The 15,117-nt window shown below is 48.2% G+C and overlaps 1 protein-coding gene across 2 annotated transcripts in view; it reads right to left on the reverse strand.

Moving 5' to 3' along the window:
* Positions 1–14,741: 14,741 nt before the first annotated feature.
* Positions 14,742–15,117, reverse strand: part of LOC135914139 (uncharacterized) — a 120,235-nt gene continuing 119,859 nt past the window's right edge. For both annotated transcript variants that reach the window (XM_065446893.1, XM_065446892.1), the window contains exon 14: positions 14,742–14,989. In XM_065446893.1, the coding sequence (XP_065302965.1) occupies positions 14,825–14,989 (165 nt within the window). In that variant the 3' untranslated portion in view covers positions 14,742–14,824. The remainder of the gene's footprint in view (positions 14,990–15,117) is intronic.

The following is a 15,117-nucleotide window of genomic DNA, read 5'->3' on the forward strand; positions in this document are numbered from 1 at the left end:
TCATACATGCCTGAATAGTATGTATACAGCAGTCAGCCTTAAGGAAAAGACCGGTCGCTTAGGATAGGCCTAATACAACTAATCAATAAATAAAATATTCTTTAAGATTGGACAACATGCTGAGACGCCTAGGCGCAAATGCATAATGAGCTGTTCCTCATTGGACAATTTGATAACAGGCCCCTATTGTTATGCCTATTTAGAGCCGTGCCGTTTAAATAAAACCCGATAATTCCCAATTTCCGGACCCCAACGAAGAAGTATTATAACCACATTCAAGCAGATTCCTCCACGAAGTTAATCCGTTTCGCTAAAGTTGCATAACATTTCAGGTGTAAAAATAGAGCAATGAACGCCGCCCGCCTTGTGTAAACATGTAATAGAACTACTAATATTGTCACGTGGTCGTGACGTCAAAGAACACAGTAGAAATACTGTGAAAGGCAAAACTAGCTTTTATTGGGCGAGCCTGTGCCCACAAAAAAAGGCTACACTCAAAGCACAACGAGAGCGGCGAACACAGTCGGCGATCGTCGTAAATCTGATCAGCGGGTCAAGCGCGTCGGCTTTTATAGATCAGCCGTCGAATGTTCTAGATTAACCGATGGGACCCACGTGTCTTCCACAAAGTTCTACACTATTCGCGTCGCGCATACATGCAATCAGATTACATAAGTTGCGGTGAAAGACAGTGGACGGAACCATCGATAACATTCCAGAAACTTCTTTTACATGCAAGCGCGTCCTGCGCTGCACGATAACATTCGTTAGGCGGCCAAACGTGGTCGCCCGATAAAGATAAGTACACGTGTCATTACCCCCCTCTTAAAAAGCATCGACCCGATGCTGCAAACAAACGAAAATAGGCACTCGTAGCAAAGAAAACAACAAAATAAGGGAAGTTCGTTAGCGTCCGTAAAACGGTTTAAGACGCACCACGTGGACTACTTCAGGTCGTGCGCGGCGCCGCTGTGAATGCGAAATGCCGTCTGGCACGACCTCATAGTCCAGTGCGCCAATACGTCGGATGACCTTGTAGGGTCCGAAATAGCGTCGAAGTAGTTTCTCACTCAGTCCTCGTCGGCGTATCGGGGTCCATACCCAAACACGGTCGCCGGGCTGGTACTCGACGAAGCGTCGTCGGAGGTTGTAGTGTCGGCTGTCGGTACGCTGCTGATTTTCGATCCGTAGGCGGGCGAGTTGTCGGGCTTCTTCGGCGCGCTGGAGATAGGTAGCGACGTTAAGATTCTCTTCGTCAGTGACGTGCGGCAACATGGCGTCGAGCGTCGTCGTCGGGTTCCTGCCGTAAACCAACTTGAACGGCGTGATCTGTGTTGTTTCTTGCACCGCCGTGTTGTAAGCGAATGTTACGTACGGCAGGACGTCATCCCACGTTTTGTGTTCGACGTCGACGTACATCGCTAGCATGTCGGCGAGGGCCTTATTCAGCCGCTCCGTAAGACCATTCGTCTGCGGGTGGTAGGCCGTTGTCCTCCTGTGCCTTTTCTGACTGTAGTTCAGAATGGCTTGAGTGAGCTCCGCGGTAAAGGCCGTTCCTCAGTCGGTGATGAGGACTTCTGGAGCACCATGTCGCAACAGGATGTTCTCGACGAAAAATTTAGCCACTTCGGCTGCGCTGCCTTTCGGTAGAGCTTTAGTTTCAGCGAAGCCGGTGAGATAGTCCGTCGCCACGACAATCCACTTATTTCCGGAAGCTGATGTCGGAAACGGACCCAACAAGTCCATCCCGATCTGCTGAAAAGGTCGGTAAGGAGGCTGGATCGGCTGTAGTAATCCCGCTGGTCTGGTCGGTGGTGTCTTGCGTCGCTGACAGTCGCGGCATGTCTTGACGTAACGGGCGACATCGGCGGTTAGGCGCGGCCAGTAATACCTTTCTTGTATCCTCGATAGCGTCCGGCAGAAACCAAGGTGCCCAGCGGTCGGATCGTCATGTAGAACGTGCAGTACTTCTGGACGTAGCGCCGACGGAACAACAAGAAGGTAGTTGGCGCGGACTGGTGAGAAGTTCTTCTTCACGAGTAGGTTGTTTTGAAGCGTGAACGAAGATAATCCACGCTTAAATGCCCTTGGGACAACGTCGGTGTGCCCTTCCAAATACTCGATTACGGCTTTTAGCTCCGAGTCTCCTCGTTGCTGTTCGGCGAAGTCTTCCGCGCTTATTATTCCAAGGAAGGCGTCGTCATCCTCGTCATCTTGCGGCGGCGGGTCAATGGGGGCGCGGGATAGGCAATCGGCATCTCAGTGTTTTCGTCCGGACTTGTAGATTACAGTGATGTCGTATTCTTGTAGCCTGAGGCTCCACCGTGCCAGCCGTCCTGAAGGGTCTTTTAGGTTAGCTAGCCAACACAACGCGTGATGATCGCTGACCACCTTGAATGGCCTGCCATATAAGTAAGGGCGAAATTTCGCTGTGGCCCAAACGATGGCGAGGCATTCCCTTTTCGGTTGTAGAATAATTGCCTTCCGATTTTGACAATGATCGGCTAGCGTAAGCTATCACGTGTTCATGTCCATCTTTTCTCTGGACTAGGACGGCACCGAGGCCTAGGCTACTGGCGTCAGTGTGTATTTCGGTATCGGCGTGCTCGTCGAAGTGCGCAAGTACGGGCGGCGACTGCATGCGTCGTTTGAGTTCTTGAAATGCGTCGGCCTGTGGCGTTTCCCACTTGAACTCGACGTAACATTTAGTTAGCTGTGTCAGTGGTTCAGCGAAGCGTGAAAAGTCCTTGACAAATCGCCTGTAGTAGGCACACATGCCAAGAAATCTACGCACTGCCTTCTTGTCGGTGGGCTGCGGGAACTTTGCGATGGCAGCTGTTTTCTGCGGGTCGGGGCGTACTACGGATTTGCTGATGACGTGGCCTAGGAATAGAAGCTCATCGTAAGCGATGCGGCACTTTTCTGGCTTCAGAGTGAGCCCTGATGACTTGATGGCCTCTAGTACTGTGGCGAGCCGCCTAAGGTGATCGTCAAAACTTTCGGCGAGTACAATGACGTCATCCAAGTAAACGAGACAGGTCTGCCACTTCAATCCTGCTAAAACCGTGTCCATCATGCGCTGGAACGTTGCAGGCGCCGAGCACAGTCCAAATGGCATAACCTTGAACTCGTAGAGGCCGTCTGGGGTGATGAAGGCGGTCTTTTCACGATCTCTTTCGTCGAGTTCTATTTGCCAATAGCCAGACTTGAGGTCCATCGAGGAGAAGTATTTAGCGTTGCAGAGCCGATCCAATGCGTCGTCTATCCGTGGGAGAGGGTATACGTCCTTCTTCGTGATCTTGTTCAGACGACGGTAATCGACGCAGAAACGAAGGGTTCCGTCCTTTTTCTTCACCAGCACAACAGGAGATGCCCACGGGCTTTTCGACGGCTGGATGATGTCGTCGCGCAGCATTTCGTCGACTTGTTCTCTTATAGCTTCACGTTCTCGCGGCGAAACTCGGTAAGGGCTCTGGCGAAGTGGTCGAGCGTACTCCTCGGTGATTATGCGATGCTTGGCGACTGGTGTTTGTCGAATCCTGGATGACGTCGAAAAGCAGCCTTTGTATCGACGGAGCAGACTTCTTCACGGGGAGACTTGGATAAATGTCGTAATCTGGTTCGACAACCATGGTCGTCGGGGTAGATGCGGCGGAATCCGAGAGGACAAACGCATTGCTGTTTTCCCGAATTCCCTCGATGTATGCGATCGTCGTGCCCTTGTTGATGTGCTTGAACTCCTGGCTGAAGTTTGTCAGCAACACCTTCGTGTTTCCTCCGTGCAGTCGAGCGATCCCTCTTGCGACGCAAATTTCACGGTCTAGCAGTAGACGTTGGTCGCCTTCGATGACACCTTCTAAGTCAGCGGGTGTTTCGGTGCCGACCGAAATAACAATGCTGCAACGAGGCGGGATGCTCACTTGATCTTCGAGCACACTCTAGGCGTGGTGACTACGAGGGTTCTCCGACGGTATCGCATGGTCTTCCGACAGAGTTATTGACTTCGACATCAGGTCGATGACTGCGCCGTGTTGGTTGAGGAAGTCCATGCCGAGAATGACGTCTCGTGAACACTGTTGGAGGATAACGAAAGTGACAGGGTAAGTCCGGTCGTGAATGGTAATTCTTGCCGTGCACATTCCAGTCGGCGTTATGTGGTGTCCTCCGGCGGTACGAATTTGAGGGCCTTCCCACGTAGTCTTAACTTTCTTCAACTGGGCGGCCATGTGTTCACTCATGACGGAGTAATCAGCCCCTGTGTCGACTAAGGCGGTGACTGCGTGGCCGTCGAGAAGCACGTCGAGGTCGGTGGCTATTTGTCTTGCATTACAGTTCGGTCTTGGCATCGGATCACGACTGCGTCGCGTTGACCTGTGGCTGGTATATGACGTCAGGTCGTCTTTCGTCGTCGCATTCGTTCCTTCCAGACTTCGTCGGGACGGCGGCGTGTCGTTATGTCGTCGAGGTAGTTTCTTCGGCGTCTTCGTCGGCGGCGGAGGGTCTTCGACAGTTCGACGGACAGCAACCGCACCTCCATCGGTTGCTGCTTTTAGTTTTCCGGATATGGGCTCGCTGACCGGCCCCGAGCTGGGCCAGTGTATGGTCGGCGCTGCGGCGACAGGTAGCGGCCTGGTGATGGTGAACGCGACGGTCGTCGAGAGCTCCACTTGGTAGCCGCGAGGTAGTCAGCGATATCGCGAGGGCGTTCACCTTGCTGCGGGCGCGGAGCGTTGACGGTGAAACGTCGCAGTCCCATTTCCCGGTATGGACATCGTCGGTAGACGTGACCCGCTTCCCCGCAGTGGTAGCAGAGCGGGCGATGGTCAGGAGCGCGCCAAACGTCGGTCTTCCTCGGGTAGCTCCGCTGGGCGACGGGTGGGCACGCTGTCGGCGGCGGCGGCGGTGGTCGACGGAATTGCGACGTTACAGGGCCCTGGCGTGGTCGCGGAAGAGGGCCTTGGCGGCGTACGACGGCGGCGTAGGTCATCGCTTCGGGTTGGGGTTGCGGTAATTGAGGTTGCACCTCCGGAACTCCAAGCGACCGCTGAACCTCATCTTTGACGATGTCAGCGATTGAGGCCACTTGGGGCTGCGACGGCGGGAAGATCTTCTGAAGCTCCTCTCGTACGACTGCCCTGATAGCCTCGCGCAGGTCGTCGGAGGCCAGTAATTGAAGTCCGGCATATTTTGTAGTGTTGGTGCGGCGGTCGAATTGCCGGTTTCGCATCTCAAGTGTTTTCTCGATGCTAGTGGCCTCGCGTAGAAACTCGTCGACGGTCTTCGGTGGGTTTCGTAACATACCAGTGAAAAGTTGCTCCTTTACACCACGCATTAGTAGCCGGACTTTCTTTTCCTCGGACATTTCCGGGTCGGCGTGGCGGAATAGGCGGCTCATTTCTTTTCGGTAAAAATCATGGTGGTCTCGTTAGGCAGCTGCACTCGGGTTTCTAGTAGTGCTTGGGCTCGTTCTCGGCGTACGACGCTTGCGAATGTTTGCAGGAAGCCGCTTCGGAAAAGGTCCCAGGTCGTTAAGGCAGTTTCTCTGTTCTCGAACCACGTCCTGGCAGCGTCTTCTAGTGCGAAGAAGACATGCCGAAGTTTGTCGTCGCTGTTCCAGCTGTTAAATGCAGCGACCCTCTCGTACGTCTCGAGCCAGGTTTCCGGGTCCTCGAATGCTGAACCGCGGAATGTAGGGGGCTCCCTGGGCTGCTGCAGCACGACGGGGGATGCTGGGGCTGCCATTGCGGTGGACTTGGTGGCAATGTTCCTGCTCGTCTCAGGTAGAAGTCCGTGCTCTGGGGGCAGTCCTTGCAGTCGGCGGCTAGCACGCTGGTCTTGGGCGACGTTGGTTTTGTCGTCGGGCTTCGATTGCGGCTTTGCGGGGGCGTTCGGTACATGAACGCACAAGCACCTCCTCCAGATGTCACGTGGTCGTGACGTCAAAGAACACAGTAGAAGTACTGTGAAAGACAAAACTAGCTTTTATTGGGCGAACCTGTGCCCACAAAAAAGGCTACACTCAAAGCACAACGAGAGCGCCGAACACAGTCGGCGATTGTCGTAAGTCTGATCAGCGGGTCAAGCGCGTCGGCTTTTATAGATCAGCCGTCGAATGTTCCAGATTAACCGATGGGACCCAGGTGTCTTCCACAAAGTTCTACACTATTCGCGTCGCGCATACATGCAATCAGATTACACAAGTTGGGTGAAAGACAGTGGACGGAACCATCGATAACATTCCAGAAACTTCTTTTACATGCAAGCGCGTCCTGCGCTGCACGATAACATTTGTTAGGCGGCCAAACGTGGTCGCCCGATAAAGATAAGTACACGTGTCAATATTATTACTACAACTACTGCTTACTACTTAGTACGCACCCAAGCTACTACTCCCTGTGCCTAAATATATGTTTACAGAACACTCATGACTCGTCAGTGAACGTGACCGCTGCATGGTCGTGCCGGTCGCCTTCTCTCTATTTTGCAATATAATTATAACAGTGAAGTATTGCAAGTTGCAGTCACTATTCATAAACGGACACTAAATAGAAAGATGATTTCGTTGTATTAGTAAATGACCCTTCTAGAATACCAAAACACCAGTCTTATGTGAGAAAACGCTTAGTAAGCCAGAAAAGGCACGGAAACAAGAGATAGGTGGCAACGCCGACCAGGTTTTCGCAGCAGCACACTGTGACGTCATAGATTTTGTCGGAATCGACTAGGGCTTAGTTAAGCCTTTCTCGGCAAGAATTGACTACATTATGTTCTAAAGGAGCAAGAGACTCAATTTGGATGGTTTGGCGTAGCCGTGAGTAAGCTAATGCGGCCCAATCACGAAATCAGTTTGAAATCGGTGACGTCACGCTGATGTACCCGAGTTGAGGTCTCAGCACGAAAGTAAAAAAAAATAGAACTTTTACCTTCACCTCCTCTTATTCAAACTATTACAGACAAAATTTACAATAGAGATTTCGAAGAATTCTTTATCTATTTAAATTGATTTCATGTTTCATTTTAGGGTCCCTGTAAAGGAATGCTTGCAGAACATGCATGACCTTCCAGTTAACTTGGCAAATTTTTTTAGCCTATTAGATACCTCACAGAAGTATGGTTTATTACGCACACTAAGACACCACCGCAAGGACACTTCATCACAACAATACAAGAAATTATTCACAGAAGTAGGTGGAAGCTGGCACTCTCAATGCGCAGAACGTCAAATGCAAATGGTGTTGTAAGCACTGCTTAGAATGAAAGCAGTTATTGCCTATCTTCGCGTAAATCCCTAGAATGAAGGAGTACATCCCATCAGACATTCTAACACAGCAAGAGCAAGTTTTCCTTGGCACACAATTCTCCGAACTGTGAATAATCATGATGCCAATGTGGGTTCCCAAATACTTCGATACTTGTGTATTGTCACCGAATCACGAAACAAAAAGCCCTTTTAGAATGTCTGGCATATGAACAACTGGCTGTGCCTATCTAAGAACACATGTCTGTGAGCACCTTTTGTAACTATGCTCTAGCTCTTTCTTGGCTGACAGAGATAAAGAGAACTTTATACGTCAGAGTAGCGAGGTATTTTACGGGCCCGTCAGAAAGATCAGGTGGCTGCCAGGTGATGCGTGACGGCGACGTCTTCGACTTGCACCACGGCTCGGAGTTGCATGTCCGGGCTGGAGTTGAGTATTCTTGTAGACAAAACACTTGGTGAATGGTCCATATTCACTGAAGCTCTTCTGAATATTTGGTGAATGATGCACCGTTTAGCAATCTGAGCAGCCAGATATTTATCTGCTCTCACAAGCTGCAGTGCCCTGCCAATTCCATCTACGAAGGGAAATGTTCATGTAGCCCATAGGGGGCCAAATATTCGTGTCGACTTTGTGAGGTACAATAATTGACGCTCATTAAATGTCATTGCGTTCTGCCCCTACAGCTTGGCCATATACTGAACAAATGGTAAACGATACTTCTCAACAGCACAAACTTCGCCTTCTGGAACAACAGCCTTATATAAATCCAAAATCAAGAATGGAGCTGACAGATGGCATAGCACACTGTGGTATAAAGGCTATAAACAGGAATAATGTGCCTTGGAGAGGCTGGCCAGCCTTTCCAGCTTTTCTGAGGCACCTTATATATGTTAATAACCTATATGCCACATCCTTCAGTAAAAGAAACAAGGCCTTTGCAAAATTTGCAAGATGTGTCCGATAAGGTCACGCCGATGTGTCCGAGATCCATGGAAGGCTGTATAAAAGGAAGCCAAGAGCGCCACTCTACAGCCTTCCGAAATGCACGATCTGACGAAGGCCGTCCCGATCTTGAATGTGCCTCCCAAAATAATACGCGAACCCAGTAGCTGACAGCCACATTTCGGGGAACCTGTTTGGTCACAGCTTCCAAGACACAGTGCATGTAGTCAGCAGGCAGCCCCCAAACAAGAGGAAAGCCTCGCTGCTTGATCAGACTGGATAGGCCTTTTATGCCGAACACTGGTTCCTTCTTCTTCACTGCTTCCATCTTTGCTTTCAATACATCATTGTGCTTCCTGTCAGGCACTTCGCTGCTAAATGGGTATTTCAGTGGAAGTGCAAATTAAATTTTTAATGCATCAAATTATTTGTGCTAAAGCTGGTGAATGACAAGTAGGCAGTGTTGACGCAGTAGGCTAATCATAACCCTGCGGTAGCAAATTGAAAATCAAAAAATGATGTTTAAAATTTAAAGTAAATTACAGTACATGCAATATCCACCGTCAAGAACTCAATATCTACCACCAAGAAGTTATCCTGTACTATGCTCCTGCAGTTGCAATTGGCTGACGTCACATTAAAATTTTGAAAGGCTGCTGACTCCCTAACCTTTTTGCTACTGATGTGTTTTCCAATTTTACTATTCCTCACACAATGAACCTGGGTCAGTGCTCTGCAAAGCATGTGCGGAACCACACACCATATCGATTTTATCACCGTAGCACATGATTTTCCATCGCGTACCGAGTCAGAGCACATATTTTCCAACATTACCACTAATTTCCATTTTTATCATACGGTATGCCAAACCATCGATCCAACTGATGGACACTGCAGCCACATCTCAGTAATGTACAGCCCAATGACAAATGACGAAAACAAAGAAACATTAAAGGCGATGATAAAAAAAATAGATCTAGGCTCTCATTCTCAATAAAGTACATGCAATATGGACAATATAATTGCCTCGTCACATCTCTCAAACCTGCTTTCATTGCAAACATGCTCCCCCAATTGCCACTTAAGGAGACGTGCCATAGTGCAGTGAAAAAGAGTGATTTCAAAACCCACTCTCCACCCCATGGGACAACTACTACTCTCACAAACATGCACACTAAGAGAAGGCACTACGTGAAGACTCACTGTGGCCTGCATAATTAGAAACAAAAACAAATAGCTCTCATCACATTCCTAGCAGTAACTTGGACACTTTACGTACAGGAATGTGGATTAAGCTGAATCACATTAGGTTTTACAAGGCGTTCGCATTCGCATCTCTTAGGCGACAGATAAGTACGCCTTGGAAGAGGAGAAGGAAATAACTTGATTGTGTGTCCTGGTAGTTGGTGGGGAGGGCCAAAGGCCCCACCTAGGTGACGGCCAGGAGTTCCTGGTGGCATGTTCCTCCCGCTCGTCAGCCCACAGTTGATCCTCGAGGGCAGGGCTGAGCAGCGCAGCCTCCCAGCGCTTGCCAAGGTTGCTTCTAGAGGCCGTGTTCTCGTTATTGTTACTTATCCCTCGGGATTTCGATAATATGTGTTCGAGAATGGCTCTCGATTCACATTTGTTGCATTGGTGCGTTTGATAAGTACACCTTGCACATTTTTTAAAAATTGAAATTCAACTCAGTAATGCATCGCCATTGCCTACCGCGGCGGGTGCCGGTGTAGCGCTGTTCCGTGTTTCGCGTGCCAGTAACCAGGCTCTAAAGAATCGATGCGAGCAATGGCGCAGCACAGAAAATGCTACGTGAACCACACCTAAACTTTTCGATCATCATGCCGGCGGTAATGTCGTCGCTAGAAGGCGTGTCATTTTCGTAACATCCCATATCTATACAACTTGTTATCCGCTCTTAATTTCGTGTTTGTACTCAAATGAATTACATCTAATAAAGTTCATGAAGTTTCCAATCCATACATAAGTACCTTAGTAGTAGCGGCGACAAGAGTCGTTCTTTTCGACAAGTACTTCCGAGTTTCCCTTGGGACTTGGCTGCTCGATCCAGGCTGCAGATGGCGGTATTTGAGACATTTTATTCACTACTATGTGTCACCAAACGTGCGTCAGTCACAGAGCATGATTATGGTCATCTCTCGTTCATTATGAATGGAATTGTGCGACGCAAGGATAGATGTACAGACAGTTGGATGGATTATAGTTTCCTACTGGGATTATGGATGGATGGATGGATGGATGGATGGATGGATGGATGGATGGATGGATGGATGGATGGATGGATGGATGGATGGATACTGTGAGCATCGCCATTCAAACGTGAATTTAATCGTTGGGTTGCTCCACCAAGCTCTTGTTATTACAGTAAAGGCTCGTTAATTCGAACCGCAAGGGGAAGCCGCTTGAGTTCGAGTGAACGAAAGTTCGAACTAACGAAAGTGAAGGAGAGCAACAGTACACTGCGATTTGGAAGCAGTAGGGCATGTCAGAAAGTGATGGCGTTTGCTGCGGGCACACGCCATCTTCAAGTCGAAGCTCTGGGTCCGACTGTGCCCCACCACCGATGTCCACCGAAACGAACGTTAGCCGAGGCTTAACACCATCACAATGAATCGCGATAGCCGATACCTCCTAATCTGAAAACAGAGGTGCACAACCGATGAAGACTGCTGAGACAAAGACGCTGAACACGTGAAGGTGGCGAAGGCCCTGATTCGTTGGTTCTTGATTGCAAGCGCACCTGCGACGTACTTGATTCTCTGTGTTTTGGCGCTTGCCGTGCCATCTCCGCGCAACATTAGCAGCTGTACAAGATTTGTAAAGCCTCCGGAATTCGCAACGGGCAAGAAGTCTCGGAGGTTACGTAGAACGGAGAGGCGGCAGCCGCCGCTGGCTTCTGGCTGACCCCGCGCAGGTTAGATTTTTTTTCGATTTTGCCTTCTCTCGCCGTTCTCTCCGTTTCGGAGGCAATACAGCCTTGTGTGTAGGCAGTAGGCGTGTTTCTCTGGCCGTGTGCCAGGCGAGCGTAGTTCGGATTATCCGTGAGGGAACCTTCTCGCGTTCGAATTAACAGACTTTTTTATACATAGACTTCTATGGAGCTTGGCCGGACCAAATCGTACAGTTCGAATTATCCATAAATTCGAATTATTGAAGTTCGAATTAACGAGCTTTCACTGTATATTGCCTAATATCCTTCCTATGGTAAAAAATAAAAAAGAAAAGAAAAAAATGCGATTAGTTCCCATAACTAAATTTTCTGAACCCCTTTTGTGAACATTGCTTTTGTCATAAAGCTATGTTTTTTGTCATACAGCTAAAGAAGGAAAAACTAGCCAAGCGCCCTCATGTGTGGCAGATGAACTAAAACCTTCAAAAAAAACGTGGGCTTTATTCTTGATGTACACATAGTTCCTACAATCGGCACTGACATGCGCCTTGCTCTGAAAACTTTCTTACTGATTTTCTAGGAAAAAATGGGTGAATCCATTGCTGAATGCATGAGTATGGATTAAAAATATTACCAGTATGTCCTGTGCCATCTGTGCAGGCTATAGGCATCGGCAAATTTTCTTGGTGCTGCGCTTGTTGTACTACGTCCTGATATGGCTCCTGTCCTTTAAGTTATCGCAACTTTAGATTTCACGTTCGCGCGTATAAAGTATTGACTACGTTAGGAGGTCATATGCATTATTTAAAATAAGATATCAGATGGTCTGCAATCCTGTTTGCAGCTGCCGTTTCTTAAACATGCCTTAGGCACGCTCTTGGTTTTATTCGTTTTTTAAGTACCTATTCGTTCACTTTTTTATTTAAAATACCTTACGGGCCCTCTAGGGGGCATTGTGTAAGGGGTGTTACGAAACGAAAGACATAAAAAAAGTGTAAGCAGCTTTTGAACTCGCGTAGAAAAGGTAGATACGTCCCAATGCAGAGCTCTTCAACATTACTAGAGAGATCAAAAAATGAAAAAGGAAAAAACTGAAGTAATAAATGGCACAAAGGCAAACTTCAAGGAAAAGAGACGAGTAAAATTTACGTAAGGCACTAATACTAGAAAGTACAGTACAGAAAAAATGAACAGTTCAAGGAATATACAATGCTTCAAGGAATATGTCTGGAAAAAGATGCAAAAAAGCAATGATATCTACAGAACATACAAGTGAACACGTGACGCAGCATAAGATACGAATTGATTCGCATAAAAGATAAACCTTGATTTGTATAAGAGCTAAATTATTGCAAGACGCGTGATGTGCCTGTATGACCGAGCACTGTGAGTGAAAATCCCATCGATGAAAAATTCCGGATGTAGGAATGAAGGAAGAAGGGGTGTATCTTATATTAGCCACATTGTCTCCAGATACGGAAGCCCACTCCATCAACGGTCGGAGTCCACATCAGGACACGTCACCGCCACTGCACAATATGGCTCAGGCCATGTACTGCACCAGGGAGGCCAATCCTGCTCTGGTGAGAGAGTGCGTTACCGGTTCTGGTCAACGGGATCAGGCCGCACTCCACGCCTGTTTGTGCAATTTTCTCAACACACGTGTTTTTTTTATTTTCCGGCGTAAATTATCGCATTAAATTCTATGCAGTTACCAGTTGAGGCTGAAACAGGCACGCCGGGTGTCCACATGACAGGTGATAGCGTAGTTTCCGTTGAGCACAAATCTGCGGAACATCTCGAAGCAGAAACCACCCATTGCGATAGAATATTCTTATTTTATTGTGTCAGAAAAGCTTAAAATGTATGGCATATTTTGTCAAGCGTACGTAAGTGCAGATACAAAAGGACAAGACCCTGATACGGTTACTATCGCGTCGGTTAGTGAACTCGTTTTTTAGAACTATATACGTGGAAGACTGAAGGACTAACTGTAGCAAGTTTGAGAGGAAATGTGCATGCGTAAAGATTACAAGCAGGTACCGTAGCTAGCATGTTCCGAATAGATTCTATTTTGTTATTTTCGGTCTCTTTCTACAATACAATGCCACAGAAGGGTGTGAATGTCGCCACTTGGCATCATGTAATTACCATCATCATCATCATAATCGTCATCATTGGCTTATTTTACTTCCACTGCGGGACGAAGGCCTCTCCCCGCGATCTCCAACTACCCATGTCCTGCGCCAACCGATTCCAACTGGTGCCTGCGAATTTCCTCATTTCATCGCCCCATCTAGTCTTCTGCCGTCCTCAGATGCGCTACCCTTCCTTTGGCAGCCATTTGCAACCCTACTTGTGCTCCTGTTATCTAACCTACGCATTACATTACCTACCCTGTTCCATTTTTTGTCGTACTGTGGATTAGAATACCGATTATCCCCATTTCCTCCCTGATCCACACCTCTGTCTTATTGTCTACCATACCATGGGCGCTATAACATAAAGCTGTTCCAAACTTTTCTATTCCAATTCTGCAATCAGCCCTCCGCGATTGGCCAAAACTTTTTCGGACCACCCCCACTTCGCCTGTCTGTCAGGCGACGTCGCGAAAACCGCAATAGCTCCCCATCTGCTATGACGTTTACACACTGATTATGTATGATTGGACAGAACAAAAGAAAAAAAGTTATATCTGTGTCGACGCCTTTTCCCCATTAGCCCTCGGCTATTCGTCAAAAGTTTTCCGGCTGCACCCACTTCCCCTGCCTGTCACGCGGCGTTAAAAAACCGCGAAAACTCACCGCGTCAAAGTTACGTGTACGCGTTAAAGATGCATAAATCAGCCGAACAAAACTTAACTTTCTTCTGAATAGCCGAAGGCTGCCCCGTTCCGAAAGGAATAAAACATGGCTCCTGTCGATCATTCAGGCAATGCCTACTCGCACCTGCCGGAGAGCCGTATAATAAAGCTTTCTGTGTGGCCATGTAAAATTTTCCAGCACTTTCGGCACGTTTACGACCTTGTTCTGGCAACGCTTCATTGCTGAGGATCCGTTTTAGTGTCATTCTTAAGCTTCCTTTGCATGTCGCCGCGATTTTCTAGCAGCCACAGCAAGCTAAGTAAGGGAAAGCGGACCAATCGCAGACGCCGGCACCACCCTCTTCATTCGGTAATCATTTTTCAACAGATGGCTCGGTCCCATCGAGTCCCTCTCCACTTTAGTGTGCTCCTCCTCTCTTGTCAGCCAATTAGATAAGACAAGCCGCTCAGTGTAGGAAAGGTTATTCGTTTTTCAAGCAGACAAAAGGGACCTCCTATGATTGAGGAAAGTGTTTGATTGGTCTGTTCAGACAACCCTGCAGGACCCTGCCCGATGCTTGCGTCGGCGGTTACGCAAATTTGACGTCAGGCGATTGGAACAAAACTTATTGGAATAGTTTTACGTTATAAGGCCTCCCCATGTAATAAACGACTGTGAATTCCTGCCCCTTAATTTTTTTCTGGAGAGGGCGTGGTACACTGAACGCATAGAACATGCCATCTGGTTGGCAAACAGTAAACGGGCCTGTACACACTCTGAAGGTGGTCACTCAAAACACAGAGACTGCAGCATTTCAAAGATGTGTCACAAATTTATTCCTTTTTTTAATTTTCTTAGTACATGCAAAAAGGTGACGGCCATGTCAACTTAACGAAGATGCTCCTCTGTCATTGGCACCTTTGATCGCTTGGACTTTTCAACGCCACACAAAACAGTCTGAGGACAGTGTACGTAGGCTCGGGGCACTTGTGATTGAAGTCCAGCAGGTCCACGTTGTAGAAGAGCCACGCAGTACGCTCACGAATGCCTTTCTTCCCTACGGCCGTATTGAACTGCAAGCGATGACGTTTTATTAGTTGTAAGTTCACTGTACTGGGCGCACTGCGGACGCTTTCGCCGTACGAGATGTTGCGATCGCATAGGATTTTGATGTGTAAATGCTACCGCAACTTGCGGTGAA

Source organism: Dermacentor albipictus, unplaced genomic scaffold (genome assembly GCF_038994185.2).
Source record: "Dermacentor albipictus isolate Rhodes 1998 colony unplaced genomic scaffold, USDA_Dalb.pri_finalv2 scaffold_15, whole genome shotgun sequence".
Classification (NCBI taxonomy): Eukaryota; Metazoa; Arthropoda; class Arachnida; order Ixodida; family Ixodidae; genus Dermacentor; species Dermacentor albipictus.